This window comes from Clarias gariepinus, chromosome 2 (genome assembly GCF_024256425.1).
Source record: "Clarias gariepinus isolate MV-2021 ecotype Netherlands chromosome 2, CGAR_prim_01v2, whole genome shotgun sequence".
NCBI lineage: Eukaryota > Metazoa > Chordata > Actinopteri > Siluriformes > Clariidae > Clarias > Clarias gariepinus.
The window spans coordinates 34,376,338-34,389,707 of NC_071101.1; the positions used below are offsets into that span (position 1 = coordinate 34,376,338).

The following is a 13,370-nucleotide window of genomic DNA, read 5'->3' on the forward strand; positions in this document are numbered from 1 at the left end:
ACCACTACGTCTTAATATTTCACCAGCTCACTTGCATTCTTTGGGAACAGACATGCAAATTGAATCAATGCTCTAGCTCTGACATTGAAGTGCCTTTAATTTTCCCAGCAGGCAGCTTTGTGCTTTTTGAACAAAGCAGCTGGATTTCCAAAGAAAATGTAAGGGATCCACCTAGTTAAAATATAAAGACGTGACATTTTTGAAGTTGTCTATTATACAATAGTCAATAGTTCAAGTCAAACTGGGACTTTTGAATGACGCCATAAAACTGACTGACATTTTTAGAAGACTTTAAACACAGTATGGTGATGAGCCTCTTAGCGGCAGTAAAACATTTTGAATGGTACAAACATTTTACAGAAGACCGTACAAAGTGGCTTGGAGACATGAACATTCAGTGAGATACCTGATCCTTAAAAAAAAATCAACAGATATCTGGCCGCCAACCTGTGGAAGAGATGCATTTGTAGAAATTGTATATCCAAACATTCACATACAGTAATTTCATCTAAGCACTACTGAAATGATAGGATACATGCATTTGTGTGGCAGGAGTTCATATAAAGGCAATAAAGGTAAACATACAGTATATATACAGTAAATTAGAAATGGTTTATTATGTGGTAAATAGAGAGGGCAAGCTCATGATTGTGCATCAAGGTTCATCCCATTGACCAGATTAATCCATTAATGTGTTCATTACTGGGCTCTAAAAACACATTAATTGAATAAGCACAGCTTTTGACCTAGTTTCAAAATAATCATTCGAAACATGGGGTCTGTGGCATTGCCTAAGGGATCATTTTAGTGTTAGAATGCCAAAGTCTGCTAAAATACCCAAACTTTAGTGCCTTTTTTCATGCACTATAGATTACAGAGGCTGATAATAATAATCTTCTTTTAACAGTTGTGTCAGTCATTCCAATCAGGAGCTATCAATCTGTTGGATATTTAACAAATATAGACAATAAGCTTCTTCTTAACAGCAACATGCCACATACAAAAGGAACCAAAATGTAAATTTATAAATGGCTTCTGCAGGACATTGTGACATTCACCTCCAAATTTCTTCTTCCAGTTGCAGGGAATCTTGCAGCGCTGAGTTTTAATTTGCTGTTTGCAGTCAGAGCCAGTACGAGTTCCTTCTCTGGTACCCAGGCCACAGTCACCCTCATTTGCCACACACACACTCCATTGCCAGACTCCGCATCCTGACTTACGGTCCTTCTTACCTTTCAGAGCACAAACACACACACACACACACACACACACACACACGCACACATGCACACACAGATATGCACACACAGCTTAGACCTATATAATTTCTTAACACTGGCTCTAGTAGTTGTATGAATAGATTAGTTTACATTTAAAAGGCTCATAATAACATTTTACCTATTTTCTCTGTCTTTCCAACTTCTGCCAGCACATCTGTGACAACCAAGAGAGCCAAAACAGCCATACACACCCACTGCTGCTGCATGCTGGGACAGAACACAGGTATTACTGCAGATTATTTTAGAAAATCATTAATTGCATTAGTATTTCTAAATCCAATCCTAATTCTAACAGTGTGTATAGACACAGGCAGTGCAAATTCAACACTACATTATATTATTTATTATTGTATTATAATCACAATATATTTAACCTATGCTGTCATCTGAATGCCTTTACTCAGCATGTAAAATTTTATGATAAGAGAATCTAAAAGTTATTTTTCTTCAACGTCTTTATGATCCTAATAAAACTACCAGTTCACACATAAGACATGGAAATAACAATTCCAATACTGAAAATGATGCATAATGAGAAAATGTGTGACAGAGCTTTCTCATTTTATCTTCTTCTGTGGACATTCTTGTCTCAGTGATGAGACACTTAATAAGTAGTTGAAATGCAGTCAGTGGAGCCACATGATCATTCGTCTGTCACTAACTGTTTGGTTTTGACTGGTACCAAAAACACACCATGAGTCTCTCTCTCTCTCTCTTTCTCTCTATCACTTTCTCTTTCACCCTCTTTCTTTCTCACCAAGTTAAAGTAGCAGAAAAGCTGCTTTAAGTAAAAAAGGACATGAGATGTGGATAATTGTTGAGCATCTGAAGAGCAAGTGCTTCACTGTGTCTAAATCGCTGTGAAGGTGCAGGCATTATCAGCATTCGTTATTTTCAAATAATTACAATTCTGCTCCCTCCATCCGCTCATTCTTCTTCCATCTGCCTCATTTTCTTCTTAAACTTGCTCTTTCCACTTATTTTTAGCTCCCTAGGTACTGCCAGTGTAATTGTTGCTGTTCCCTCAGATTCATAAATCTGTGGAAAGTGACTATGGACTGAAATATCATCCAATTATTTTAGTTTAACATCCAATAAAGATCATAAATGTCAAAGAAACTACCAAGAATAATACCAATTCATCAGCAGCCATAACATCCCCATGCTACATAAATTAGTTAGCAATATGGCCAGCTGTGTGTTTGAATATGGAAAATGCACCAGTCTGCAGTGGAGGACTTGCGGCCATTCGCACTGTTATTTACTAAACAGTAAGTCCCCAACTTACGAATTTCCACAGTTACAAACGAATCACAGATCTATGAACATTCTCGGATGCAAACAAATTTCACAAGTAGCTCATATGTATTTTACAAAAAATACACTGCAGTGCACCACATACTAATACTTACAATTACAGTATATACAATATTTTCAGAAAGTAACGTAATCACTACACCAAAACAGCAAAAACTCGCAATGAATCACAATAAACAATACTTACAGCAACCAGACAAAACCGTGCTGACTCCACATAAAGGTGGAGTGCCTTAAAGTTAGACACAAATCTTGTGTAATAACTAGCTAGTCCCAAAAGGCACATACTTGTTTTTATGATGTGGGTCGAGGGTAGGTACAGACTGCTTCTACTTTCTTCTCCTGGTATTTTAGCAGCCCGGCACCTGATTCGACCTAGGTATTGTGCCTCGGTCAGCCCCAGATTACATTGTTGTGGGTTTGCTGTTGACCTCGCCCTTTCTGAGTTCTTCTAGCATTGAGCAGAGGTGATCGAGGTGATCTAGCCTGTTGTTTAAATGCCTTTTCTCCACATAAGCAGCTGCCGGTTGTGGCACTCCAGCACGATCCCACTCTGCAGGTGGGATCCGCTGGCTTAAAATACCCACGGCTTTAGGCTCCATGAATATGGGCTCATCTTGCAGAGCATGTCTACCAGGTACCACAGGGAGGTGGGTGCTTTTCTGTCTACTGCTTTTCACTCTTTTTGGGATAGGAAGTGTAGAAACCAGTTAAGTACGATGCGCTCGGTGACTTTGCGGTTGGACAGCAGCACCAATATGCTGGTTGTTTAGTTCACTTTGTGAGTGTGCCTGACAGCTAGACAAGATTTCTTTCTTCGCATTCATATTCTACGCATATGGATGAGCGAGTCGATCGCACGGGCGCCGTCGACAAAGAGCACGTGTTTATGTAGCCATGCATGCGCATGTATTGCCCTTCCTCAATATTAACTAGTTTGGTCTATTCCATCCCGCCCCCCAACCCATTTACTTTTAATTTACAGGTGGAGAGATATTGATCCTTTTTCAATACAGTGAATTTCTCTGAGCAAATTAATGATAATTTCCATAAATGAAAAGGTGGAGCTGAAAGTTACATGAAAATAAGAAAAAGCTTTAGAGGTACAGTAAATGCTGTGAAATGCTTCAAATGAACAGATTCTGCCTATAACTGGATTTAAAACCACATACTACTATAAAAATATAACACAATATAAAAACGTAAAAAAAAGTAGAAGAAACAAAGAAACAAAGTAAAGAACAATAAGACAAACAACACATAAAACTACATATAAATACAATATTTTCAGTGTCCAGTAGCACCAGTCTCACAGAGACCCAGGAGGCTTATACTGTAAACAGTTTGACAGCAAAATGAGACATTTTGGCAGTATTGTGATTTATTTATTTATTTATTTATTTATTTCAAAAGATGCAAGACAATCCTGCCAAAATGTATCATTTTCAGGCTGTTAGAAAATATTCTTTTCATTGTCTCTTATTGAGTCACAAGTTTAAAAGCATTCATCATTTAAAGTTATTCAGGTCAGTGTAAAGTTAGTATGATTTTAAACAACTCCACCTGGCACAGTTTCATCCCAGTGAAACAATCTGACTACATGTGCAGTGCCATGAGAAAGTATTTGCCCCATTCAGATTTTTTTTCTTTGCATATTTGTCACACTTGTATGGGTGGAATTTCACCTAAACACTTTGTAAGGAAAAGACAAATTGGCTTTTTTGTTTGTGAGATATCATGAACATTTCTCAGGGGGAATAATCATGTTGCAGTGTAAGATATACCACTCATCAGTGTAAGATATACCACTCAGTGTAAGCTGCAAGTGCAGCAGGTCAGTGATGATGAAGCAGTGCCTGCTGCTGATGACCAACACCAACCCCCTGATCTACTGGAGCCGAGTAAAAAGAATCACAACCAAACTGAACAGGTAAGCTGGAATAATATCAGTAGCAGCGATACCTCGTGCTAGTAATTATTATGGTCGTCAATATTAATTCAAAATAACCTTCCTCAGCATTATTTTGAATTAATATTGACTACCATAATAATTAAAATAAGTAACTAGTTTACTAGCGTGAGCTACTGCTGCTACTGATTTCATTTCAGCTTACCTGTTCAGTTTTATTGCCATTCTTTTTAAAATATTGTCTTTATAGATTTATATGTTGTTTGTCTTGATGTTCTTTTCTTCGTTTCTTTGTTTTACTAATATGACCCAATATATGTTCAGTGATACTTCAAATAATATGTTTAAATAGCATTGATTTCTGTATCGTGTTACTGTATATTTTTATACTAGTAACTGGTGTTAAAAATGTATCCCTATATCAATGAGCCAATGTATTATGGCTGCTGTGGACCAGGAAGTCCAGGGCCACTTTTTGGTCCCAGTCCGTCACTGAGCGCCCCTATGAGATAAAGCACAGGTTGTTAGAGCAAATATATCCACAGCAGTCCAAGGTGAGGGCATGTGAAATAACCAAACTGAGCCTAGTGTTATGCACTCAAATAAAAATTTAAAAATTTTTAAAGTAAAACTGATGTTATAAACTGTCATGTGCCTGATGTAATAATCTACTTTAAACAGGGAATGTATTTGACTGATGATAAAAGAAGTACAACTAAGCAATATCTGTATTAATAAGTTAGGCAGAGAGTTCTGCCATATAAAAAGACAATACTGTATGTGGGTTTCAACCTGAAATATGTATGTACTGTATGTGGGTTTCAACCTGAAATAATAATATCACTGATTACATTAAAGCTGAACAGCTTGTCTTTAACTTTAACCTTTTAACTTTTCTGAAAACTTTTTACCCATCAACACTGGGTACTAACGCTAGTCTTCTCATATGAGGAAATAAAATAGACAAAAATCTAACTGTAAAGTCTAAGCCCTGGCCAATAGGAAAAAAGAGGATGAAAAAACAGATAAAGATTTTTTCTCACACTTTTTTTTTGTTTTTTACACACATTGGAGACTCATCTGAATGGCTAAAATGATTTAAAAAATAATAATTTTGCATAATAGCCGTGCAAAATCCAATCCTAATCCTAACAGAGTGTATAGACACAGGCAGTGCAAATTCAACACTACATTATATTATTTATTATTGTATTATAAGAACAATATGACAATATATTTGACAATATATTCGAATCTTCCCAGCAGATCAGGTCCACATAAAACTCTCTGATGCATCCTGCTCATTCTATCCAGGCTTGGGACCGGCACTAAGAATGCCCTGTACTCAGTGGCAGGGGCATTGGCAGTGAATCCAATCCAGGCTTTTAGCATGGCAGACAAGAAGCCAATAATAATAATAATAATAATAATAATAATAATAATTATTATTATTATTATTATTATTATTATAGTTGCAAGCAATGATGAGCGGGCCCAAGCACCCTGCACCATCACCACCCCAGGTGCACCACACAACCTGTTTTGTTTTTTAAGAGTGTTAAGACCTACAAAAAACATAATAATAATAATAATAATAATAATAATATAATAATAATAATAAATAACAATAATAACAACAACATTAATAATACTATTCAATATTCCCTATAAGGGGCCACACAGTTCAAACTGCTTGTTTTTCCCATAGCTACTTGTGGGGACATTTTATTTTCACCACTGTATAACAGTGTCACATATTGTGCAGCATGATGGAAAGCCATTGTGTAGTAAGGATAGGTGTTTTCTCTTAGACAGGTGACAGGGTAATTGCTCACACAATGGCAGAATAAAAAAAAGGATTAGAAGTGCTGTGAGGGGGTTGCTCCTCTTTCTCTAGTAATTTGCATTGACAAGCATCTGCTTCAAGACAGAGCCAATGTGTTTTACCTGTGGGGCTTTAGCTTATGCCATTTTAAGCAAACAACACATCATGCATACAAATTCAGTAGAACTTTACTGGAAAATATATGACTAAAGTCATAATGTTATTTTATGACTGTTATCTCAACCCCTCACACTAACCTCATCTCTTAAAAGGGTGAGCTCCATGACGTGTTTTTTACACGTGGGCAACCTACTTAATTGTGTTTTCTCACAGTTTATGAGAAGTACAATTCAATGTTCTTCATGTGATTTTTCCATAACACTGCACTTGCCTAAGACTTGTGAGGAATGAGAAAGTGACGTTGCTAAATTTAGGAAGCAAGTTGATGTGTACCTGTACCAAATAAAAAGGTCCCACAAATGCCACTAATTTGCTACTGGTTGATTTACCAGGTAAAAGGCATTCTAGTTTAATTTCTAGTACAATTTTTATCTATGTATTGTTAATGAAATTATTTATGAAGTGATTATTGTTGCTCACAAAATACATTAAATGCATGGACTCTTAATTTAGTTTTAAAAGGTTTTCAAGAAGTCTTAGACCCATGACAAAAATTCTAGCTTTGTTATGCTTGGCTAGTTCATGGAATTAGTACAAAACTAATGATCATTTTTTTAAATCTAATTTACCATGCAGCACAGGGTCTGTGATGTGCCCGTGTCTTTTGTGTCAGTTCTCCATTGCAATTTAACTCATTTATTTCTGTAGGAAGTATTGCCACTAGGTCACTTTTAATTGTTAATGTTATCTTTACTCCTATCTTTCTCTTATATAGAAAACTAACTTAACTGGGAAGTCACTGAGCCTGCTCCTATTTTATAAGAGTGGTTTTATTCCGAATAGCATTCTGAGCGTATAAAAGTTAAACCAAGACTTTTGATTGTGACGATTAACAGAACACAGTTATGAAAGTAAAAACTGATTGCTCACTTAAACACTTCATACAAGTACATACACTTGATATCTAGCGATTTATCTAGATGCATAAAAGTGTACTTTGACAATCAGTAACTTAATGGCTGTATAAATTAGTAGTAACTAACACAGATTTAAAGATGCTGCTCTATTATATTGGCATCATTGTATATTTGTTTAACTTTGATGACATTAATGTAATGTTAAATAAAGAATGCTCGAAACATCACTATTTTAGCATCTATTTTGCTAATATAAAGTATTAGCAAATACCTTATATTAGTCATAAAATGATAATGTGTCATCATGTTCATAAGCAGATGAGACAGTTATGAGGTACATGGGGAAAAGTAAAGTACAGCTCTAGTAGCAGCAATCAGACTCACTAGAGTTGATAAGGCTGATGCATGCAACTGATGCATGCAAAATCATATGCACTCGCTCTGCAGGAAGCAAATGGGTGAGGAGCTGGTGATCATCAGATCCAGATCCTTCTACATCAGCTCAGGAGGAAGTGCTGATGACTGAGCTTGTCAATATCGTTTCTATTCAATGCTTTGTAGGACAGGGGTGTGTGTGTGTGCGTGCGTGTGTGTGTGTGTGTGAAAGAGAGAGACAGAGAGAGATAAGCGCAGCAAAGACAAGCTGCATTATACCACTCTATTAACTCATTGATTATAGCCACATTAGCTGTACCCATTGAGACCGAAACACAGCCAACAATGATAACTATCAAAAAACACAGACACAAACATCACAAAGGAAAATCAACCCAGTAAATGGAACTGTAGACTGGTTTGTGTAAATGTACTGACAGAAATGTATATATCACTCCTGATTATTCTTCGTGTACACCGGTCAGTATACATGTGCCTTCTAATACTGCTAAGTACTATAATATACTAATTTAATAAGAAATTTGTCGATGTAAATTTTAATGTTGCAAATATAGTTTAAAATTATGTACCCAATTAAAATACATCTTAATCTCAAACATTTGCAAGTCAATTGTTATGTAATGTGGGAAATGTAAGAATATTTATATTATTGTCAATCTTTAATGTTGTTGTTTAATCTTATAAACTACATCTAAAACTTAGATTTATGCCACTAATTTGACATCATTTTCCAGAAAGGATGTTAATTAGTTAAAGAAATTATTTGTATGTATTATATACAACGTATAATATACAGTAACGTGCAAAAATTCCAAGCCATCCCTCATTTCTTTGTATGGTATTTTACTTCAAAGATCTGAATGTAGTCTTGGGGAACAGTTCTCCAGGATCCTGTAACAAAATGTTATTGCCAATAACCAGTCACCTCCCCATATTCTATCATCACGATACCTAGGTGCCGATTCAATTAAAATTGCGATACTATAAGTATTATGATTTTATAAAAGTCCCTGATTCAATATTTTCCCCCATTTTCTACCTTTAAGAAAAGTTTAATGTTTAATTAAATGTATCCAATTCCTTATAAGATTAGTTTTCTCACTTAAAAACCAAAGTCAGCATTTTAACAATACAAAATAACTTAAAATACAAGAGTTTATCATTCAGCTGAGCAGCACATATCTTTGTCATCAGCCATAATCATTATTTCTAAACTTCACTCCTTCACTCCAAAATTCCCTCCTACCACAAGTGATAAAAATGTTTAAATTGTTTAAAGTGCTCCACTTGTAGGATTATAAAGAAACAGCAATGTTTTACCTCCTCCAATACCTCCAAAGTCAAAAATTAACTTAGTGAGCACATCGGCACATGCAGCTTCTAACACACACGATTTTCAACTAATTATCACTCATGGTGTTTTATGACTGGTGTAAGCGTGTGTAATGATTAGGTTTCAGACTAATGCACATGCAAAGTCTGGAGAAAAAGGCAGATCGGAGGTTTTTAACACAAGCGATTTTTGATAATCCAATGCCATAAAAATGCATTCTGTTGTGCCACTCAGAAGATTCTGTGCTCAGTATATCTGATAGGCATCTGATCTAATAGGCATGGCCAATTAAACTGAAAACCAGCCAATTCTGGTCACTCGCTGTTCCGGTAAGTGTAAAAAAAAATTTATTTAGTGTGGCGATACAGGAACCACACCGAAGAATCACAATCTGTAATTTATACACACATTCACACACTTATTCATAATGAAAAGAAATCATGTTTTTAAAAAGTTATCAATAAATGGCAAACCTATTCAGCAGCTAGAAATAAAGAGAAAAGGAGCCTGACTGTAATGGCGAAACATATAAGAGCATTAAAGTGATTGAATCATTCTGATTGTTTACACTTCTAGACATGAACAAAAATGTTAATTTTGGAGTGGGACCACAGTGTGTGTACAAGTGCAAGTATTAAAATGCTTTCTTTGTTCATAGTCAACACACTGTCTTTCACTAATGAACAAGTGCTCTTACTCAGCAATGATGCTGGAAAACATAAACACTTACTTGGAGAAGATCATAAAGCTGTAAAAAAAAAACATGATTTAGAAAGGAGCAGAGATGGAAATTTGGGCAGAGTGAGAAAATAAAAGCAGGCAGCAAAAGTTTAACAATCTTGTTATATATTATGTGAATGTAAGGAATGAGTGGTTTAATGCTTGTCACATTTATATGGAATAATCATAGTAACCATCAATAAACTTGTTAGGTTTTGGAACTGATCCATGCAGGTTCAATGTCACAGCAAGGTCAAACATCTGAAATCCCTTTTTAACTGCGGACCTATTATGCAAAGTTCCCTTTATAGTCATTTTCAGACATTCAGGGCATATGTAAAAAATAATAATAATAATAATCTCCCTTTTATTCTAAAATAAAACAGGGAAATTACATTTTCTCCTATTGTGACTTCATATAAGAACGGCCCCTCCCCCAGCATATTGCTAATTTGTTTAGACTGAAACAATTCATTTGGTAAAGGAGTAAAATAAGAGAAAGGGTGACAAAAGTATGAAAAAATATTATTATTGTTATTAAATAACACTTTGCAGGAGCTCTAAAACCTGTGTTAACATGTTAAAAAATGGATCAATACAGGACATTTAAAGCAGCTTCATGTCTGTTTCTTGCACACAAGTTATTAACCAGAAGGACTAGAGTTGCTGGCAGTGATGTATGCTGTTAACAAAGTTGATGTTGCATTCTACTTATTTAAAAACAAAGAGAAGCAGCGGTTGACAGTGACTTGTGTTTAGTATTTTTAAAACAGTCAGGAAACTTATGTAGTGCTACTGTGCAACACTAAAAGCACATTATGCCACAGGTTCATTAGATAATTAGCCCAGGCTGCTTGAGCAGAGGGGATTTGTTCCAGGAAAAGGTCACTTGGGGCAGGACTGACCACCTTAGGAGAAGGGTTGCACTGAATTTTAACTCTGTCTACAGTATATTAACGGTTGACACCACCAGTGTTGGGTGTACAAAGTAACGCATTAGAGTACTTGGATTCTTTTTTTGATGTAACAAGTAATCTAACGCATTAGGTCCGCCATTTAAGTACACAGTTATTTAGTTATATTTTCAAAAATGTATTCCGTTATTCAGATAATTTATGTAATCCATGAGCCAGACAGCAGGCATTCCCAATCTGTTAGTGTGTGTGTGTGTGTGTGTGTGTGTGTGTGTGTGTGTGTGTGTGAAAGTCGTCCTACAAGCCCCGCCCCTGATACCCTGCCCCCCTCTGTTATTCCTGCTGTTATACCCCTATCTCACCTATGCGGTTTGACTCTGCGAGGACCGACGCGCAGAAGATAGATACCTAATCACCAACTCGTGGTGAATCACGATGAACCGTACTTACAGCCACTGTGCAAAACCATGTAGGTGGGATAGGGGTATTAGTAGTTAACAGATTATGGGCCAAACTTCGCTGAGTGATGATGGTAGAAAAATGATAAAGGTTTTGACTAAAACAACTTACATAACGAATCACAAAGGAGTTTTTCCATTTTTTGCAATGGAAAAGTACTCTAACCAGTTACAGTACTTGTATCAGAAAGTAACACTGTAATGTAACTGATTACTTTTTAAAGACAGTAATTTTGTAGTGTAATTATGAATATGGCTTACATTTTGACCTTTGCAGAGAGAGGGAAAGTCGATGAGTCACACATAATGTTCAAGCCCACAAGCAAAAACTGACCAAATCAGGCAAATCTTCAGGCTTAAGTTCTGATCAGCTTTGCATTTTAACAGTTGCCACTATCACTGATGTTTGCGTATTATATTCTGTTAGGGTACGATCACATTACAAGCCACATTGCTCAATTCAGATTTTTTTGCTCAGATCAAATTTGCAAGTCAGAAGTGACTTTTATCTGACTTCGAAAGTGGATGCATCTGTTTTCTGACTGTAATGTAATGTGCGTAATGTAATTGAATCCTCTAAAATGGCATGTATGCGCACATTGATACATCTTTGCTTGAGCTAGCTGGTTTAAAATATGTCATATTTGTGGGACCACTCATTCACTCATTTATTTCAAATGGATGCAATTTTAACAGAAATATGCTTGGGATTTCACTATTGATGATGGCAGGCAGTTAGTTGGCTGTATTGTCTGAGGTCCAGAAGAAGAAAGAAAGACAGATGCCTCATTTTAGCTGTTTTAGCAGCTGTTGCTAACACTAACGGAATCCCCAGACTGCTGGTGCTCACTGATGTCAGCACCTGTTGCATGAATTCTGTAACTGTAAAAACTGTAAAAGTCACATGACCATGTATCAGATATATATGCAATCTAGGAGTACATACAAAAGTGTTCAAATACATCAGATCTAATCTATATCAAATTGGGGGGTCAGATTTGAGTTCACTTCAAGCTGGTAATGTGAACATACTGTAGCCTTAAACGTCATCAGGCAGAAAAACTATTCAAGTTTCTTCAATTCTGTTTTATTTGTATACCACTTTTAACAAAGCAGCTTTACAGAAATTTAAATATATGGATACATTTAAAATGTAAAAATGAATAGATTCATAGCTTTGGTCATAGCTTTTGTTTTCTTTACTGAGCAAGCCAAAGGCAACAGTGGCAAAGAAAACTTCCTGTGATGGTAGGGAAAAATTTAAGTGGAACCAGACCTGGATTGATTTGCAGTAGCTACCAGAATAAAAAATAAAATAAATCTTTTGTTGTTTTGTTGTTAAAAAGCAAATGCAGTATTTTCACATTACATGGAAATTGAGTTTGTCTGTGGTTTTAAAAGTTAACCCCTGAAAAGCTCCTCACTTCTTATTTTAAGGCTAGAAGTATTTAGCATATCTGAGGAGCCTGTCCTTGGAGAGCACTGAGCTTTGAATAGTTGAGAAGGATTTAATCCTGGGGCAAAAAAAAGCACAGGGGTTGGCTTAAAATGAATTACTGGCAGGTAGTAAAAGGTCTTATTCATGATAGCATTACTTTAGAGGCCAGAAATTCTCAACAGCTACTACAGCTCTTCTTGCTTAAACTTTACTTTTTTTACCATGTTCCCTATACACTGCCCATAGCCTAATCTCTCTATCTATCTATCTATCTATCTATCTATCTATCTATCTATCTATCTATCTACTGTATATCTCTGCTGTGTTTATATATATGTGTGTGCATGGTAGAACAACCTTTTAGTCCCTTTCACTCACAATGACTTGCAATGAATTCCTATGTACAGCTTGGCAGAAAAATTTGGGCAGAAAGATTTATGATCGTGTTTTCATCTTTTTGATCATATACAACTTCTCATTAAATCAATGCAAACACAGGTAACTCATTGCATACATGACTGTATCCCCAAAGCATGCAACACCTATGTTTCGAATTACAGGAAGCTAAGGGAAGCTTGGCTTCACTAAAAAGTAAGTGAGCTCCCCTGAAAGCTTTTAGGGCTTTTTTTTAATGCGTATTAATTGCCGGCAGTAGTAACAGTAGAGTGTTTATCAGCCGTTATTGACCACTCTGAAGCACACTTACTGTATATGTATGACGTATGGTGAAAGATTTATTAGTG

The 13,370-nt window shown here is 36.0% G+C and overlaps 1 protein-coding gene across 1 annotated transcript in view; it reads right to left on the reverse strand.

Annotated features, from left to right (window-relative positions):
• Nucleotides 1-13,370, reverse strand: part of ptn (pleiotrophin) — a 60,066-nt gene that overhangs the window by 20,846 nt on the left and 25,850 nt on the right. The window contains exons 2-3 of the mRNA XM_053510678.1: nucleotides 1,399-1,487; nucleotides 1,059-1,232 (exon numbers count right to left, since the gene is read on the reverse strand). Coding sequence (XP_053366653.1) covers nucleotides 1,059-1,232; nucleotides 1,399-1,486 — 262 coding nt within the window. The 5' untranslated portion in view covers nucleotide 1,487. The remainder of the gene's footprint in view (nucleotides 1-1,058; nucleotides 1,233-1,398; nucleotides 1,488-13,370) is intronic.